We start from the raw sequence: 21228 nt of genomic DNA, 5'->3' as shown, positions 1-21228 counted from the left end.
AATAGGGAGGAGTTGATCAAGATAAGTGGAAAAAAAAAAACGCGTAAGTTATTGGAAGTAGGAACTTATAGTAGGAAGGTTATGATAGTGGAATAAGACTAAGGGTTAATATTAAGGTGAGTTATATTATACCTTAAGTCACCATAATATATTTTTCGTATGTTTTGACTTACTATAATTATTTTATACGAGTTATATTTTATGAGTTATATTAATACAAGTTATACTTTATAAGTTATATTAGTATTTCAATTACGTAAATTAAATTCTGAACCCTATTTGTGTAAAATGAAATACATGGATATGTTTGTTTAAATTTTAAAAAATATTTGACTATAACCTTATAAACAATTATGTTTTGTAAGTACTACCACGGGAGTCTCATGCCTTGGGAGACTTAAATAACCATTGGTCTCTGTTTGGCCACTTTGTGATCCTCTGTTTGTCATGAATCTATAGACCTCTGTTCTAACTGTTACTCATGTGACCTCTGTTCTGTTCTGTTTTGTACCGTGTGGTTATTTATTTATATAATTTTTGTATTTCAGTTTCTGCCACTTAAATAATTTATTTATCAAATTAAGTTATGTAAATATTTTCGTTTAACTTACTATCCATGGTTATTTTGTATTTCCTATACTCTTGGCATAATATTTCTCACTCTGCTGTGTGCTTATAGCTGTTACCCTTTCAGGTGATGAGAAAAGGAAGACCCATAACCACATGTAGTTGAACCTGTAAAAGAAATTGATGCAGATCCGTTAATTTGTTTTTCTTTTCTTTTCTTCCTGTCTTTTTTTTTCTGATGGTCGGTCGCTGCATAATAAAATAATAAAAGCCTATGGATGTACTTTTTTTAAAATAGTAGAATGAAGTAACTTTCTATTTAAATATTTTTATTTTCATTTGCCTCCACTTGCACAATTTAATTTGCTACGATTAAAATAAGTTAGTAAGTTGCGATTCTAACTCTAAACCCTGGGGTTGAGTTGTGACACCACCGGCACCACTACTACAACTCACACCATTACTTTCACAACTATCAATATTATATATTATCATGATCTTTATAAATTTTTTCTAACTTGTTTAAAAAATAAATAAAATAAAAACTTATTTCATTTCATGAGTTTAATAGGTACAACCAAATATGTGAATGAGAATTATCATCATATTCCTATGTCATTTCATGTTAGCAACCAAACAATGGAATGCAAATGGACATTACATTCCATTCAATCTTGTATTACATTATCATTCACATTCTCATTCTCATTTCATTCCATTCAATCTTGTATTACATTATCATTCTCATTCTCACTTTATTTAGTTCTATCGTACCAAACATGCTCTTCGTATTTCAGCTTTCCATTGTTAATTTTTAATTTTAAAATTTTAGTTTATTAAACAACACTTCACATAATATTTGATTAAACTATAGATGTAATTTTTTAAAAAAAATAATGACGATAATTAATGATATATAAGGGTTTTCCATTAACATTACCAATGGCCTTCCTATCGGATAATGATGGACTGGTGTTTGGATAATATCACTCGTTTTCCCTCCATAGTCGATTCTATACCCATCCCATGTAACCCTATTTTATTTTATTTTATTTTATTTAAAGTGTATTTCGTAGAAATTAATTAGGTTGTGTTTGGTTGTGCTTTTGAAACGTGATTCTACACCTGTGTTTCAGTATGATGTTTGTTTAGGATTTTGTAATCACGTTTCAAAAGCTCTGCTCAGAGCTCTGTACCAAATCTGTCTCAGCCGCTCTTTTGCTCTGTTTTTTTTTTCAAAATTTTTGCTAAGGGGACGTCCGGCCGGTCGTCCGGCCGGTTGACCGGCCGGCTGTCCGGAACAGTAATTTTTTTTTTTTTTTTTTTTTTTGCAATTGATTTATATAATCGGAAAAAATATTTTCTGAAATTTTTTTAATTTTTTATGTGCTTTAAAATAATTTTGAATTGTATGTTTAGTTATGAGTTGTAAATTTTTATATCACATATCAAATGTCACATCAATAATTCCACACTCAAATCAAACCTCTTTTCCAAAACTATTTTCAAAACTCTTTACCAAACAAATTTTCTACACTCAAATCATAACTCCACAACACACAAACTCAAAATACAACTCATACTCTCAAATCACATTTACAAAACTCTACCAAACGCTACCTTAATTTGTTACAAACATTACTTCTACCAGTCCACTGATTTGATCTCTACATACTCAAAATATAATGACAAAAATAATTTTATTTGATTCACACATTTGCAAAAATTGATTAAAGTAAAAATTAAATCTGATAAAATGTACACAACATTCAAAATGAATTTTCAGAAAAAAAAAATTCCGTATTTTTGAATTTATATTGAATTTTTTTAATATTCTAAGCAATTTTTTTTTACTTTTAGATACACCTACCATAAATACACTTTAAAAATATAATATTTATAAAAAAAAAATCTTTACAAAATTCACTAATACCAAAAAAAAATTAAAAAAAATGAGAATTCAATAGATTTTTCGTATTCTTATATATTTATTAATTTTTAAAATATTTTACTTTTTAGATAAATTTAAGTAAAGTATATCTTAAAAAAAATTATTAAAAATTTAAAAAATATTTATTAAAAAAATATAAAAAATAAAAACTTAATTTTTAAAAAATTAAAAGCAAACATAAATATTTTTGTAGTTATACCATTCGTATTCATTATTTAATAATTAATAATTTTTGAGATGCTAATAATCGGAGGCTTCCAAGAACGATCGTAATCACGAACACTATATTATAGGGAGGTCTTGGACTATGCGGAAGGACTGAGCCACGTTGCCCAACTTTGACCAATCATACAGCTGTCAAATTCCTATTCGTCTAAACACATGGACCCGCTGTACGATACTGTTATTTATTTATACACACCCTATTTATTTATACACACCCTATACTATTCTCCGATAGTCACACTCTCTCTCTCTCTACACTCTACACTCTACACCGCGCTACGCTACAAACAACGCTCCTCCAAACCCTAGCTAAGCGGGAACAATACTCTCTCTCTACAAAAATCTCCTCCTCTCTCTCTCTGTCTCTCTCTCTCTAGAGATCGGCATTTTCTGGCGATGTGATTTCTGCAACTGCACAGTTGTCCGTTTCAACACCTGGTCTGAGTGAGAGAGAGAGAGAGCGCATCAGATTCTGATAGCGTAGATCTTATTTAGAGGAAAAATTGTATTTGTTGTTGCATGATCGCCGGAGATGGCTTCAGCTTGCGTGAACAAGATTGGAATGTCGCCGGATAATTTTCTGGACCTTCCGCCTACTTATCCTTCGTACGGTTGGTTGAGTCCTCGAATCTCATTCAGCCGAGAGATTCCTGACGACGAAGCATCGAAGATCACCGGAGGAAAGCTGGAAAAGGAGGACGTTGCTCCGGAATCGTCAGATCCGGAAGTTTCTGGGAAGGATTTTGGTGATTTCGAGTTCAGACTTGAAGATCCGGTTACCATGCTTCCCGCCGATGAGCTCTTTTCGGATGGTAAGCTTGTGCCATTGCAACTCTCCGTGATCCGTCCTGCGGAGGCGTCGACGGTGTCGGCGGAGATGAGATCGCAGGATACGCCGAAAGCTCGCCGGAGAGCGGAGGTTTCAGGTACGGATCCTTACTTGTTCTCGCCCAAGGCACCGAGGTGTTCGAGTAGGTGGAAGGAGCTTCTAGGATTGAAGAAACTTTACCTCAACAACAATGCTAAGCAAGATAACAACCACAAGGTGTCATCGTCCTTCCCTTTGCATAACAGTAGTAACTCTAAATCTCTAAAGAACTTTCTCCATCGAAGCTCAAAATCTTCGAGCTCGGTTCTGGAGTCTTCGCTCAGTCTTCCTTTGCTAAAGGACTCAGATAGCGAGTCCGTTTCAATTTCGTCTCGTTTATCTCTTTCGTCCTCATCGTCTGGTCACGAGCACGATGATCTCCCGAGGCTTTCGCTTGATTCCGAGAAGCCTAATCTCAGTCAAAACCCGATCGTTCTCACAAAGAATCAGAATCCAAACTCCAGCACCCCTAGGGTGCGATTAGTGAAGCGAAGGGCTGCGTCGTCCGAAATCCCCACCGGTACGAGAATCGAACGAAGCCCAAGGCGCAGAGCAACAACGGAATCAACACCTGCTACAGTAGTCCGAGGTGTGTCCGTTGATAGTCCGCGTATGAACTCATCGGGAAAGATCGTGTTCCAGGGCTTAGAGAGAAGCTCAAGCAGTCCAAGTAGCTTCAACGGTGGTCCAAGATTCAAACACAGAGGAATGGAGAGATCATACTCTGCCAACGTTAGGATCACTCCGGTTCTAAACGTTCCTGTTTGTTCACTTAGGGGTTCTTCAAAGTCGAGTGTCTTCGGATTTCAGCTCTTTTCTTCTCCACAAAAGAGGGAAACCGGTGGCGGTGGAAGCGGTACCGCAGGAGGAAACAGAGGCCAACACAATAACAGCAAGAACCGGACGGATCGAGCTTGATTCAAATCAATCAATGAGCAGAGTTGACTTGAGTTGAGTTGGTAATACCTTCAACATTGATTTAGAAGTTTCTGTTATGACTTTTTTTTCCCGACCCGAGGCAATACCGCATGACAATGTTAGTGGTGGAATTCATTTCCTTTTTGCATTTCTTCAGCTTATATATATTGTATATATGCGGGGGACTGTGTTTGATTGTTCACTGTTAGTTATTCTAACTCTACTTCTGAGAGCTAATGTTAGATTATTTTTTTTTAGGGTTTTCTTGAAAGATTTGGAATCTCTCTCTCTCTCTGTTCATTTTCCTCGCAAAATTGTTTTGTGATGTTTTCAGACTTCTGACTGTGACTGTGATGGGTTTGTTGTGTACGCGCTTTGAATGCTGGTTGGGAACGTGGGATTTGGATTGAATGGGCCAGTATAATCATTATGCGTCTTGCCAGGGTCAAATTTTAATTTTTTTTTTTTTTTTTTTGGACTTATTTGTTTTTCCATTCTAGAAGAGTGGTGATTCATCCCACTAATTTTTGGACCACTAATAACTCTAATAAGTTTAAAAAAAAAAACAAACAAACTCAAGTTAAAACATCACATCACTTTGGTGGGGGTCACTGTGTCACATCATTAGTGATGCTCTAGAGTTCCTAATTTAGTGCACTAAAACATTATTCATTCTAGAATAAAAAATGCTTGGGAGCACTAATTAGTGCTCCCACTAATTAGGTGGCAGTGGGTCCCGCCATTAATGATGTGATGTTTTGGTCCCGTCACTAATTAGTGTTATTAGTGGTGATGTTTTTAGTGGGATGAATCGTTGTTGTTCTAGAATTGGGGAAATGAAAATGAGTGAAGCACTAATTAGTGATGATGTGGCAGTGGGTCCCACCAAAAATGATTTGATATTTTGGTCTTGGTGGTGTATTTTTTTTTTTATTGAGTGCCATGTCATTAATAGTTTTTTTAGAGTTTCAAAATTAGTGGTCTCTATCATTGTTGTTTAGGAAATGATGCGAAAACATAAACAGATTATCAAAGGCGCCATAGCGTTAAAAGTCGGTAAAAAGTTAATTTTTTTATTTTTTTTGGTTTTTTGATAAATTTTTTAGTTAAAAAAGTTGATTTAAGACTAACGTGTAACATGTACCTCAATTAATTTTGAGATTCACATAAAACAACTCAGGGGTGGCTGGCATTGTGGTTAAGGTTTGGGGTTTAAGTTCCAAGATCCCAGCTTCAATTCTTTCCTTCCTAGGCCAATCTCCTGGGCGAAGCAAGGACACCTTGGTGATCTTTCTCTTCGCTCGGAACGATTAACAGGACATCTTGGTGATCTTTGTAAGGAGCGTCACCTTAGACCTGCCGGAGGGTAAGAAAAATTTTCCTATAAAAAAAAAAAAAAGAGATTTTTTGTTTTTTTTTTTTTTGTAAAAAAATTAAAAAGTCAAAAAATTTGAAAGTTGCCAAAAAAAAAAAACTATTTGCACGTCAGTCTGATCCCAAACTCGTTTTTCATTAAACTAATTTTAATAGTTCTTTATTTTTCATAATATTTATAAAAAAAATTATCAGTTATTTGTGTGTTTTTTTTTTTTAAATCTTAACGCCAATAAAATTTTCCTTTATTTTTCATCAAGGTTTCTTACTTTTTTTTTTTTTTTTTTTTGAGAACAGGTTTCTTACTTTTTATTAGTATAGTTGGCATTACTAATGCGTGGCATTGATATATCTAGGTAGTACCATCTCCCCTTGAAATTTGAAAATGATATTTAATTAATTAGTTCCAAGATTGACTAAATCAGATTGATTTAATCATTGTTGGTTGTTGGTTATTCTTTAAGAGTAGTGATTGGGAGCCCGAAAAAGGTTGCCCCGAATGCCCCGAATCTACGAAACGACGTCGTTTTGGCGTTGTAATTTTTTTTTTTTTTTTTTTGTCTGTTTTGGATCAGAAATCAGAAGCAGAGGAAGACGAAGACAGAAGAAGAAGAAAGAAAGAAGAAGAGAAGAAGAAAGAAGAAAAGAAGAAGGCAGAGGGGAGGCGACGGCGGCCGGGCGGAGGCAGCCGGACGAGCTGCGACGATCCGCCGGGCTGCGACGATCCGCCGGGCTGCGACGATCGCCCGAGCTGCGACGATCGGCCGATCGGCCGGAATGCACGGGCCTCTCTGTGTGTGTGCCTCCATTCCCTCTTCTCTCTTCTCTCCCTCTCTTTCCCTCTCTCCTCTCCTCTCTCTTTCTCCCTCTCTCTCTTTCTCCCTCTCTGCAGGTCGAAAATGGCAGAAAAAAAAAAAAAAAAAGAAAATTTCGAGCCACATTCGAGCCAGACACATTTCGGGCCCTGAAGCATTTTCCATTCTTTAATTCATTTCCTAGGAAAAGTTAAATTTTATTCCTGTTTTCCTTCAATTATGTTGCAAGTTGTAACCCAAAAAAAAAAAGAAAAGCAATTGGATTTGGTCATTCTTTTTCTTATTGGGGAAGTAGTTTATGTATTTTTTTTTTAATTGGCTTTTTAAAATTCTTGGACCTAAAGTAAAAAAGTTCAGTGTAAATTAGAAAAAAATTGTTGAACACAAAAAAGTCTCAAATTCGGATATACTTTCGCCAATTATGATAAGATGCTAACGCTATGTTTGATTGAGAAATTTAAAAAATAAAAGGAAAAAGGTAGGTGAAATTTAAGTAAAATATATCTGTATTTTATTTAATTTTACATATTTTTTTTTTTTAAAATCTCTCAATCAAATACAACATAAAAAATTGTTATAATATTATTGCGAACTTTGTGTTCAATTGAGTGAGAGCGGATTAAAATTCAAACAAAGAAATCGAGTGGGTGTTATTTTAAGTTCTATCATCTCTCACATTTTTTATATATTTTTAAAAAAAATCTTAAAAAATCAAAAAAAATCAACTATTAGTCATATGTCCAAAATTACCCATTTTCTGCATATCTACAGCCTTATAATTTTCTAGACGTAGACAATCTGCATTCATAATTTTCACACCGAAGCTATAATTGTTTTGTGAAGATAGACAGTTGAAATGCGCGATGTGAGTGGAAAAAAAGTGTGCAACGTTTTGCATAACTTATATAATCCATCTTTTTATTTTTTTATCACATTATCTCTCTATTTTTTTACACATCTTTTCGTAAAAAGACAAAAAGTATACTTTTTTAGGACACCCCAAACCAACCCTTACTATGAGTTCATATTTCGGCTATGTTTGAATTTTGATTTCTGCTAGACTTTGGGGGGTTAGCTCTTTTTTTAATTTATTATAATTATAATTTTAAATAAAATTATTGTAAAGAATATCATTAATTTTGAGACATTTCATCTCACAATTAATCTTACATACCTACTATATTATGAATTAAGGTTTATAAGAGAACCAATCTCTATCACCACCCATCCATCTTTCTCAAATTTCACATTCAAAACATACCATCAAAACCTTGAAAACCCTTTGGCGGTATATTCTGACAGTAACAGTAGCAACCATTTGATTATCTACACTTTTCCAGCTATGACAATGAGTGAAATTTTTTTTGTCAATCACAACTCCATAAGACAATAAGAGTACAATAATAAAAACTTAGAAAAAATTCATAACTTTGATGTTGTTCATAGCTCAGAAGAGATTGGCATTGTACGAGTAAGTTTCTTGAAAAAAAATGGCAAAACTAATAAAATATGTTTGTCATTTTTTCAGGGACTGAACTCCCGAACATATAACCGAAATTCGGGAACACAGGCCCGAACATTGTTTATTTGTTCCGGAACCGGTAACCAAACATTAATTTTGAACGTTTTGTGATTTGAGATAAGTCCAGAATGAAGAAAACTCGAAGAACTGAACCGTTTTAAGAACTGTAAATTTGAGATTTTAATCTCCGAGAAGTGATTGTATGATAGGTTAAGATATGTAAGATTGGTGACAACCATAGACAACTTTTGTATTAGAATATCCCCTGAAAGATTATTGTACCTCAAATCAAGAGTTTGGATTTGAGAATAATAAAAAATATCAGATGGGAAGTTGGTCAAATCAGCAGAGATAGTATTTTTCTTCTTCTTCTTGGGTTTTGAGAAGGATGAGACTCTTCTTCATCTTAGTGGGTTTTGTTAGGGTTTTTAGAATGAAGGGTTTTTTGGAGGGTGTGCATTCAATGAGTGGAATGTTTAAGGATAATTTTGGTATTATTTAGGAGAAAAAAATAAACTTTAATGGTTTTAAAATTTATAAGTGGAAATCCAGAGAAATAAGATGTTCAAAATAATTTATGAGGTGCTAATAGTACTGTTATTCTTTTTCTTCTTTTACAATTTCCAATCTTTGGTCATGCATCTCACCAAATAAATCGATAATACTTTTTATACCTAATTTTCAAAAAAAAGACTCTTGATCCCCAATTTTCAGAAAAATTCAATCCAGAGGGCATTAGTTTTTTTCGGACTTGCATAATGAGTGTTGAGAAATTTGCTGTGCCTGAAACTAAACACTTGGAGAAAATAATAAACAAAATGGTATAAATATATTTTTTTAATGAAATTACAAGAAAATTATATGATTATACTTATTAAGTCAAATAATTTTTTATATAATATATATATTAGATATAAATTCAAAACACTTAATATATTGCACATCCACAAAATAAGCCACCAAATAAAATATATCAAAATACAAAATAGATCTCAAAAGGAATAAAGAGAATCTCCACGCAACGAAGATACGAGTCTCAACATAGGAAGAAAAAATAAAACTCCACAAAGTAGAAAAAACAAACCTCCATAAAAGGAGAAAATCTCCATAAAAAAAAAAAAAAACAAACAAACAAAAACAAAATAAAAAGAAAACGATTAAGTTAAAATTCGGAGATAAACTGTTTTATTTACCATCTATCACATTGTGTGAGGCGCAACTTCTTTTTGTTAACATTATTTTTTATCCTTAACTCACAATTGAGCAGGCTAATGTGGGGCTATGGAAAAATATATGTATCTTTTTTCTTTTTTTTTTTTTTTTTTTTTTTTGAGTAAGTAATACATCTTTCTTGATATTAGAAAAAAAATACAATTAAGTTTTATATAATTAAATTAAATTTTCTTAAAATTCTAATTTATATAAAATTTAACCTCATTTTATAAAAAAATAATATTATTATATATTTAAAATATATATTATTGATTATTGATATTCTCTTTACATCCTACACTATTTTATGTTTAGAAAATAGTGTGACAATCGTTTTTAGAATATAGTTAAAAGTTAATTTTTTGATTTTTTTTATTTTTTAAAAAAATGTGTAAAAAATATGAGAGATGATATGACAAAAAATGAGTTAAAAACTGAAAGATGACTTTTAACTATCTTCCCAAAATAGCCTTAAGTTTTACATAATTAAATTAAATTTTCTTAAGATTCTAATTTATATAAAATTTAACCTCATATAATGAAAAATTGGGTAAATTACACTGACCTCCCCTGAGGTTTGCCTTAATTACATGTACGTCCCCTAGTGTTTCAAAAATAATACATACCTCCCTTATTTTTAAAACTAATATACAAAGACTCCCTTTCTGTTATCCGTCCAAATTCCAATAGATTCTGTTGATGTCATCCATAATTAATTTTCAAATTTCAATACTACCCTTTAGGGGAGGTAAGTGTAATTTACCCATATATATATATATATATATATCAACACATACATATCAAAACCCAGCGTTGATCATACAATCAAACTAGCTAGGGCTAGGCCTGAAAATGACGTCGAAACAATCCACGGCACAGCAAGTGAGGCCGAAGGTCATGAGCCAGATGGAGTCATGGCGTACCCAGTTCATCAGATCGTCCACCTTCAAGTTCACAAACTCTGCCACCTTCAACATCCCCGCTGGAGACGACGCAGAGGCGTAACGCGTGGGATGCGACAACTGAGCCACAAGCGACAGTAGGGTTGTGTGGATCATCGCAGCCCTCTATAATGCAATTTGAGGCGAGTTTCGAAACAGAAGAGCCATGGCCATTAGTTGTGCACAAAGAGAGAGAACATAGCTCTCAAGCATCTGTGCCGAACAACCTCAATCTCAATCTCAATCTCTCTTTCTCACATCTCAGATGATTTTGGTGTGGATTTTCAGTTCTATATATATATATATATATATATTGTAGTTGTTGTTGTTGATAATGATATACTGATTTTCAAGGCCTAATTAGAAGCAAGAAATTTGAGAAGATTCATGGGATTTTTAGATGGTGGGTTTTACATAAAAATCCCAATTGATCAAGATTTGGTACCTCCTGAATTTAGGGCAAAGAAATTCAATGACACATATTCAATTCCTACTGGATTTGGTACCCCAATTAATCTCGATTCTAGGTTTGTGAATGGAAATGGATTTTTTATGGGTGAAATTGCAGAGATTATGGGAATTCTTGCTGTAATCTTGATTCTAGGTTTGTGAATGGAAATGGGTTTTTTACGGGTGAAATTGCAGAGACGGTTTCTGCCATTAAGATGTTGGAAGAAGGGTTTGTGAAGATGGAGAAGATGAAGATAGAGAAGGGTTAGTTGTGTCTTTTCACAATGTGACTCAAGGGCATTATGGGCAATTTAGCTATCAAGTTAATGTCGTTCATGTCCTTTTAACAGGGGGGGAGAATCTGTATATTATTTTCAAAAATAGGAGAGGTAAGTGTTATTTTTTAAATAATAAGAGAGGTCCCTGTAATTAAGGTAAACCTCAAGGGAGGTTAGTGTAATTTATCCTAAAAAATTATATTATTATATATTTATACAATAAATTATTGATTATTATTGATATTCTCTTTACATCGTTCACTATTTTATGTTTATAAAATAGTGCCCTCATTTGGCATGTTGGTTTATGGGAATAAATGGTTAAAAAAAAAATAATAAAATAAAATAAAATAAGAAGACAAAATAAATTAAAAAATTAATAAAATAAAAATATCATATTTAAATTATAATTATTTTATTTTTTCATACATAAAAATTAACAAAAATCAAAAGGTCTAACCTAAACTACCAAAAAGCTAAAAAGCCAATTTACTTGGCAAACAAAACCAGTGTGATAATCCGGAAGGAATTGCTGATATTATTGCGATAGAGTATTCCCATTGGATCCACTAAATACATCTCTTACCTATTTTAGGTAATTTTTCTTCAAAAATTAACCCGATCAACTCCCCTAAAACAACTTCCTGTCGGAAGAAATGCTACAGTTGCTTCTCAAATATAGAGAGCAACTGTTTACCTCTAAAAATATAAAATTATTTTTTATTCAACTATTATTGATTCTTGAGCATCTCTATCTCCAAAAGAAAAATGCTTGGGAGCACTAATTAGTGCTCCCACTAATTAGGTGGCAGTGGGTCCCGCCATGAATGATGTGATGTTTTGGTCTTGGAGTTGTAATTTTTTTATTTTTTTTATTTTTTTAATGCATTAGTGCTATTAGTGGTGATGTTTTTAGTGGGATGAATCATTGTTGATCTCCAAAAATATAAAATATAAAATAATTAAAAATAACATTTTATTAGAATAGAGAAAGAATATGGAGTTTGTTGAGAGAAGTAAATGAAAAAGTTATTCTTAAAATAGATAATTAATTTTTTAATAATATTTGAGGATAAAATTCAGGTAAACTGGTAGGGAGGCTCTTAGGTTATTTTAGATTAAAAAGAATAAAAATTAAAAATTCACTATTAAAAAACTAAATAATTATTTCTCAAAATAATATTGTAATTTTTTTTTTTTTAAGAGTGAGGTGTTTAATAGAGTAATGTTAGGGATCTTAAATGTTATATTAATATTTGAGTAATATTAAAGATTTCAAAATTTTTACTAAATGTCTCACATAGTTATGAAACTTATATCATGTGATTTGGTAAAAAATTTAATAGAAATTTTAGAATCTCTAATATTTTTGTTAATATTTTTTCAAATATCTCACATGAAGTGAGACTGTGGTGGTTTGGGATAATATAAATAAGCGCACTTTTTGACTTTTTGAGGGTGTTTGGAAAGTGAGTTTTTATGTAGGTTTTTTTAGTTGTAAGATATTATTGGACAAAAAATTTTTAGTGTTTGGGAAGATAGTTGGGTTTTTTTGAGGTTGGATGTGATGTTTGTGAGAAAAAAAGTGAAATGATTATGGGGTTCGATGTGATATTTTGTTTGTATTTGTTTTTTTTGGTTTTGCAAAACTTTTGTCTTTTAGTGGAAAAAATGAGAAAAAAATTTGGGAACCAAGTTCCCAAACACCACCATGAAATATGAGTTGGGTTTGAAGTGATGTGATAGAAAGGTGATATGACTTAAATAAGATGATGTGACTTAAATAAAATAGTGACTTTTTGATTTTTTTAAAATACACCAAACAAAGCCGGAGAGTTCCGCAACCATATAAAACATTGAAATATTTAATAAAAATATGATAAAACATTTAGGGGTTATTTGAGATGATCTAAATAAGTGTACTTTTTAATTTTTTATAAAATATGAGTTAAATTTAAAATGATATGATATAAAAATAATGTGATATAAATAAAATGATGTGACTTAAATAAAATAATTACTTTTAATTTTTTTAAATTATGAAAAATAAATCCTTAAAATCCCTACTCCCTCCGTCCCAAAATATTAGTCCCTTATTCCATTTTTCATTGTCCCAAAATATTAGTCCCTCTTTATAAATCAAGTACAAAAATAATGTAAATTTCCTATTTTGCCCTTCTTTTAAATTAATAAACAATTTAAAAAGTACAATTATGACATTGATATTCCAAAAAATGTACTATCAAAAGGGTAATTTTGGAAAACTAAATTTTTTCAAATGCAATAAGTGTACTACCAAAAAAAGTTGGATTCCCCAAAAGGGACCAATATTTTGGGACGGAGGGAGTACTATTTTCCGTTTTAATATTATACAAGAAAAATGCTTGGGAGCACTAATTAGTGCTCCCACTAATTATGTGGCAGTGGGTCCCATCATTAATGATGTGATGTTTTAGTCTTGGAGTTGTATTTTTTTTTTTTACTTTTTTAATACATTAGTGCTATTAGTGATAATATTTTTAATGGGATGAATCATTATTGTATTATACAATTGCTTTGGTTCTAGTCTTATCTGAGGAAATAAATGGGGTTATATAATAATGATTTGAAAGGATGTGACGTTTGACCGGGTCTTTTCTTCCCTGGGACCGGTCACCTTTTGTCCTTTACAGGTTTATCTCTTCAATTGGGCCCCCATTGATTCTCTTTTTTGTTTTTAGTCTGATCCTCATTTTCTAAATGCAAAATTACAAATACAACCTTGAGGTTGGGTTAAAATATAAGAATAATGCTTGGGACCCCCTTTTGGGGGTCACCCCCTCACCCCTCTTTGTCACGTGGCGGGTGGTGATTAGAGGAACAGGAAAAAAAAGAAAAAGAAAATGTAACCAATGAGAGAGAGAGGATCAAAGGGGGTGGGGAAAAAAGGGGGATGAATCATTGTCTAAAATATAAATTATCTTTATAGTTTGTAAAATTATAAATGTTTTCTTGTCAGAAATTTTTTATTTAATAAAATTAATTAAAAAAATAAAATTTTTAACTGTTCATCTATACAATAATAAAATTATATGAATTATTAATTGAAATAAAATTTTAACATTATTAAAAACTATTAATTAACTTGATGATTTATAAATAAAATGACTTATTTGTGATGAAATTAGAAACCTGCATAATGTAATTTCTAAAACCATAAAAGGTAATTTGTAATTTAAGTAAACCTCAAAGAGTATGTTTGTAATTTATCCTTTTCTAAAGGAAAATGTTAGAAATTTTAAAATTTTTACCAAATGTCTTATATGGATATGGACCCCATATTTATGTGAGAGTTACCCCATGTGAAATATTTGATAAAATGAATATAAATATAAGTAGATGAAAGGGTAAAGAATATCCGATTAATTTGGTAATTGAAGAAGTTACTTCACAGTTTATTTATTAAACACTACTCAACAACTTAAATTTATAATCTAACAGTTATACCAAATAAATTAACAGTTTCTAATTAAAGTCATAATTTATAATATGTTAAGTTATAATTTATAATCTATTTTAACAAGTACACCAAACGGACATCTATCACTGACCATCACATTTGGTACCTTCAACCTTTTGCCACCACCTCGGTAACACACCAACTATAATTATTCTTTTGTTACTGCTTTTATTTATTTTCAAATTATCTTTATATATGAAATAAATTTTTAGTTTTTGTTTTATTTATTTATTTATTTATTTTTATTAAAAATCTAACAACATTATGCAACCACACTTGAAAATAAAAAGTGTAGAGCTTTGAAAGATAAAATTTAAAAAGAATAATGGGTAGGTTGAGTGGAGTATATAATGGTGAGCCAACGTGAATTTTGATGCCTTGTATATTTGACAAGGTTTTGTCTGTTATTGCTTTTTCTTAGGGCTCTGAGATTATGGCAACGTTAAGATGCAACCAAACTGTAAAATTGTTGTTTATGGCTGTCATTTTGATGCATTAAAAATTTAAAAATAAAAATAAAAAAGTATCCGTTATGATCACATGGAGAGGATCTTTATTTATACTCCAAAGCTGCCTTAATTTTAGCAGTAGATGTCAATACTTTAATATATATATATATATATACATAATAAAAAATAAAATAAAAAAAGATCAATTAATAATAACAGTATATGTTTTGTTTGTGTCTGGAATCGGGGGAGAGGTTTACAGTGGAAGAACGTGCTCTTTGAACTGTCGGATCTCTGCACAGATTCCCCCCCTCCACCACCCCCACCCACTCTTCTCTATCATTCGCTGCTTCTCTCTCTCTCTCTCTCTCTCTCTCTCTCTCTCTCTCTCTATTATATATATTATTGGTAAGATAAAAATTTAAGAATACAAAAATTTATTACAAAATCAAATACAATATCATTGTATTGGGTGAGTGTCACGTTCATGTTTATATTATGACTAGTTGAAAACAGTTGCGGATTCCACACCTCAAATACATAATTGACCCGAGTCCTTTCCATAATTCTATAAGAGAATTTCACCAATAGCTAAAATACTGGGACAAAACATTTTATTAATTTTGATCAGTAAGAGATTTTCAATGTCTAGTCTAATTGAATCCGTTAGAGATAAATCATTCATTATTTTGATTAATTTTTCTGGAGTAGCAGAATTGGGTAAAAATTAATATATTTTTTCATCTCATGTATATGTAAATTTTATTGAGTTTAAACGACACACGTGCAAAAGGAGATATGTATACCCCACTTCAATATATTTGATCGAGCAATTATTTATTAGTATTAAAATGTCATGTGACATTTTTTAAAAATATATATATCTCTTGTGACATCTATATTGTATATATCTCAAACAATAATGATTCATCTCTCTAAATCAATGAGCTCTAATGACATAAAAAGTCAAAAAAAAAAAACAAAATACAAATATCACTATCACAGTAAGACCCACACCCTATTAGACCTTCTTTATTAGAGCTCCAAAATATTTTTGTATCTCAAATTGACGCCCTCAAGTCTATACTTTTATTTATATCAAATGATTTTTTTTATTTATATATTAAAAAATAAAATTATATAGAAAAAAGAATAACAGTCACATAATCTATTAGAAAAGACACTTACCGAGAGACTTTTTAGTTATCGTATGTATAATATAGTAGTGCTCCTACAATTCAAAACCCGTTTTGAAAATATTATTTTTTTATTTTATGTATTGTGATTTTTTTTTTTTAAATGAAAAGAAAAATTCTAACCTACTAAAAACAGTGACTTCGAAGCCAGGAGAAATTTTTTCAAAGCCTAAGTGCATTTGCTTTTGCAAAAAGAAAATCAAATATTTTTTTCAACAGTAATTGGTCAAATATTTTTTTAATATACTTCTTAGAAAATAACACTAGAAAACGAAAATAAAAACAACCCGTCCCTAAATTGGAATTTTTTGTGTGTCTATGGAAATTAAGTTCTGATTGAGATTACTAACAAAACATTATAGAATAACCACTGCACCGATCAATGACATAGCATAAAATGTTTCAACAATGATAAAGATCACTAATTTTGAAGCTCTAAAAAGATCACTAATGACATAGAACTCAATAAAAAAAAAAAATACAACACTAAGACCAAAACATCAAATCATTCATAGTGAGACCTACTACCACATCATTAGTGGGAGCACTAATTAGTGCTCCCACTCATTTTCCAAAATGTTTCTTAGAACAATATTGAATAGGTTGTTTGGACATAAAGACTGATTTACCCTACGTATTTTGAAATTTTTATTTATCAGAAATACTACACAAATAATATGACATAATACATATTAATTTTTTATTTTTTTAAGTATTGCAGAAAATATTTTATCTTGTGGAATTGATGTGTGGGGTGGTAGGGGGCAGAGGAAGGCCACCAAAATGACATGTGTAGTTTATGTGATGAGTTGGAAATATTCCTACCATTCTTATGTGTTTGTCTCTCCATCTACCTACCATGCAATTCGCAACCTACAACTGTCAAAATTATCCATATTTTATTATTGAATTGATGTTATGTGAATTTTTTATTTGGGTAAATTATTGATAAATCTTATTTAAAAGTATTTTAATCTAAGAAGTCCACGAAAATTTTTTTTAACTCATTTAGTCTCATGTATGTAGAGTTTTATTCTATAAAGTCATTTTTCTTGATTTTCACTATTTTCTTGGACACTTATGCCCTTATATTTAATTTTGATACCTTTACAAATATTTTTTGAACGGTTAGCAATTTTGTGATGTGAACATTCATATTTTAAAATTCACATTGGTAGGAATGTAAAATTGGCCCGTGGGCGGCTCGAAACCCGCCCGCGAGCCGGGGCAGGCCCTGCCCGTTGACAATGTGAATATTCACATTAACATGTTAACATTCACATTAATAGGAGTGTAAAATTGGCCCGCGTCCCGTGGCGGCGCGAAACCCGCCCGCGACTCATGGGCGACCCGGGGCGGGCCTAGTCCGGCCCGTTGACAATGTGAATATTCACATTGACATGTTAACATTCACATTGATAAGAGTATAAAATTGGCCCGCGGCCCATGGCTAGCCAAAAGCCCACACGCCGTCCGGGGCGGGCCCGACCCGGCCCGACCCGTAGATAATGTGAATATTCACATTGACATGTTAATATTCACATTGATAGGAGCGTAAAATTAGCCCGCGCCGAGTGGCTGCCCGAAACCTGCCCATGGCCCATGGGCGGCCCGAGGCAGGCCCGGCCCGGCCTATTGACAATGTGAATATTCACATTGACATGTTAACATTCACATTGATAAGAGTATAAAATTGGCCAGCGGCCCAGGGCGAGCCCGGCCCGGCCCAGCTCGCTGACAATGTGAATATTCACATTGACATGTTAATATTCATATTGATAAGAGTATAAAATTGGCCAGCGGCCCAGGGCGGCCCAACCCAACCCGTTAACAATGTGAATATTTACATTAACATGTTAACATTCACATTGATAGGAGTATAAAATTAGTCTGCGGCCCAGGGCGGGCCCTACCCGGCCCATTAGCAATGTGAATATTTATATTGACATGTTAACATTCACATTGATAAGAGTATAAAATTGGCCAACGGCCCAGGGCGGGCCCTACCCGTCCCGTTGGCAATGTGAATATTCACATTGACATATTAACATTCACATTGATAGTAGTGTAAAATTAGTCCGCGCCTTGTGGCTGCCCAAAACCCGTCCACGGCCCATGGGCCGCCCGGGGCGGGTCTGGCTCAACCTGTTGACAATGTGAATATTCACATTGATATGTTAACATTCACATTGATATGAGTATAAAATTGGCCCGCAGCCCATGGACGGCCAAAAGCTCGCCCGCCGCCCGGGACAGGCCCGGCTCGGCCCGGCCCGTTGACAATGTGAATATTCACATTGACATGTTAGCATTCACATTGATAGGAGTGTAAAATTAGCCCGCGCCTCGTGGCTGCCCGAAACCCACCCACGGCCCATGGGCGGCCTCGGTCCGACCCGTTGACAATGTGAATATTCACATTGACATGTTAACATTCACATTGATAAGAGTATAAAATTGACCAGCGGCTCAGGGCGGGGCCGAGCCGGCCCGTTGACAATGTGAATATTTACATTGACATGTTAACATTCACATTGATAAGAGTGTAAAATTGGCCGGCAGCCCATGGGCGGCCCAAAGCCCGACCGCAGCCCGAGGCGGGCTTGGCCTGACTTGTGACAATATGAATATTCACATTGACATGTTAACATTAACATTGATAGGAGTGTAAAATTTGTCCGCTGCCCGAAACTTGCCCGCGGCCTGGGGTAGGCCCGGCCCGTTGACAATGTGAATATTCACATTGACATGTTAAAATGCACATTAATAGGAATGTAGAATTGGCCCGCGGCCCGTGGCCTGCCTGAAGTTCGTCCACGGCCCGGGGCAGGCTCGTTTCAATCCGGTCCCGAGCATGTCCGAGACCCTAGGTTAGGGCCTAGGTCATCACTTTGAAGCCCGGCCCAGCCCATCGGCCCGCTTAAGGCCCATTCAAGGCTCGGTCCGAGGCCCAACCCGCCCGAGGCGCAATGTATTTTATTGTGAAAAATAGTAAAATTTTGGTAGAAAAAATTAAAAAGAATTTTAAAAAAAATGGCCAAGCCCGCCCAAGCCCGACCTAAGCTCGAGGCTAGGCCCAAGCCCACTGGCCCGAGCTGAGGCTCAATCCATCGGCCCGTCCAAAGCCCGAATACCCTTATGTTAGGGCTAGGGCCTGGGCCTTATTTTTTGGCCCGTGGGCCAGCCGACCCGGCGCCGGGAAAGGCTCGTTTGGGCCCAGGCTCAAACCTAGTCTGAGACTCTAGGCTAGGGCCTGGGCCATCACTTTGAAGCCCGGCCCGACCCGGCCCGGCCCATCGACCCGCTTAAGGCCCATTCAAGGCTCGGTCCGAGGTCCGGCCTGCGCCGAGGCCTAGTATCTTTTTTTATGGAAAATAATAAAATTTTGGTAGAAAAAATTAAAAAGAATTAAAAAAAATGGCCAGGCCCTTCCCGGACCGCCCACGGGCCGTGGGCGGGTTTCGGGCAGTCACGAGGCACGGGCTAATTTTACACTCCTATCAATGTGAATGTTAACATGTCAATGTGAATATTCACATTGTCAACGGGCCGGGCCGGATCCGCCTTGGGCCGCTGGCTAATTTTATACTCTTATCAATGTTAATGCTAACATGACAATGTAAATATTCACATTGTCAACAGGCCGGGCCGGGCCCGCCCACAGGCCGTAGGCGGGTTTCGGGTAGCCACGAGGCGCAGGCTAATTTTACACTCCTATCAATGTGAATGTTAATATGTCAATGTGAATATTCACACTGTCAACAAGCCGGGCCGGGCCCACCCCGGGCCGTAGGCGGGCTTTTGGCCACCCATGGGCCGCGGGCCAATTTTATACTCTTATCAATGTGAATGTTAATATGTCAATGTGAATATTCACATTGTCAACGGGCCGGACCGGGCCGGCCCCGGGCCACCCATAGGCCGCCGGCGGGTTTCGCGCCGCCACGGAACGCGGGCCAATTTTACACTCCTATTAATGTGAATGTTAACATGTCAATGTGAATATTCACATTGTCAATGGGCCGGGCCCGCCCCGGGCCGACTCAAATTTTTTTGGGCACCTACGAGGATCGACATGGGTCGAGCCCCTACACATTGACGATATGAACATTCACATTGACGGTGTGAACATTCACATTAGGGGTATTTTGGTAATTATGTCATCCATAGGACTTATTGAAACATAAGAAAATAATGTGAACTACATGAAACATAAGTAGATGAAAATGGTATTTTGGTCTTCTTATCTCAACTTGGACCTAATGGAATAGTAAAAAAGAATATGGGTTTGATGGAATAAAACTCTTAGAAAGTGGATTTATAAAAAAAGCTCCCTTTTTATTTTCTTAAAAAAATATTTAATTAAATTATGTAATTATTATTATTATTATTATTTTTACAAATGATTTATACTAAAAAAACTCATCAAATAAACTATACAACTTTATAGTTAGAATAACAAAATTCATTCTTGACAATTACCGGTGTAGGGGGAATATTTTTTGAACAACAACACGTGGCCAAGGTGGCACCGAAGTGCCAGCCGAGGTGCCACGTATTCTGGTCATGATGCCAAGATGATCTCGGCTAGGTCGAGGTTATCTGTGGAGATGTCGGAATTCGAGATAAACGGATAAACCATAAGAGTCCTACAATGGAAGAAGACTTCAGCCTGGATAAGGATAAAGCTTTTAGGGAGTTTATCTTTATCTATTGGAGAGTCCAGGATGAGCATTGGGCCAGAGTCCGAGAGAAAGTGGGCTTCTACAAGGACCAGGACAGTGCTGATTATAAAAGTAAGGCACCTTCATGGGTCTAAGGTACGTTTTTTGTATTTTGGCTTGTGAATTAAGCACAATTGGTTATCTTTGAGAGATATTGATTATTGACTTGATCGTCGGAGTGCCCCAGGTGGATAAACCACCGTCGGAGTCTCATCTTTCTGTGACAGGTCGTTCGGGCG

At 34.4% G+C, this 21228-nt stretch overlaps 1 protein-coding gene across 1 annotated transcript; it reads left to right on the top strand.

The window, feature by feature from the left end:
• Window positions 1-2778: 2778 nt before the first annotated feature.
• On the top strand, window positions 2779-4800 carry LOC114311018 (serine/arginine repetitive matrix-like protein). Its single transcript, XM_028257107.2, has one exon. It carries the CDS (start codon window positions 3276-3278, stop codon window positions 4527-4529), a length of 1254 nt encoding a protein of 417 aa, XP_028112908.2. The 5' UTR covers window positions 2779-3275; the 3' UTR covers window positions 4530-4800.
• The last annotated feature ends 16428 nt before the right edge of the window (window positions 4801-21228 follow it).

The sequence above is a fragment of the Camellia sinensis genome, chromosome 8, assembly GCF_055761805.1.
Source record: "Camellia sinensis isolate YWXY chromosome 8, ASM5576180v1, whole genome shotgun sequence".
Taxonomy (NCBI): domain Eukaryota; kingdom Viridiplantae; phylum Streptophyta; class Magnoliopsida; order Ericales; family Theaceae; genus Camellia; species Camellia sinensis.
The sequence above is the reverse complement of the archived record's forward strand: the minus strand, read 5'-3'. Positions and strand labels throughout refer to the sequence as shown.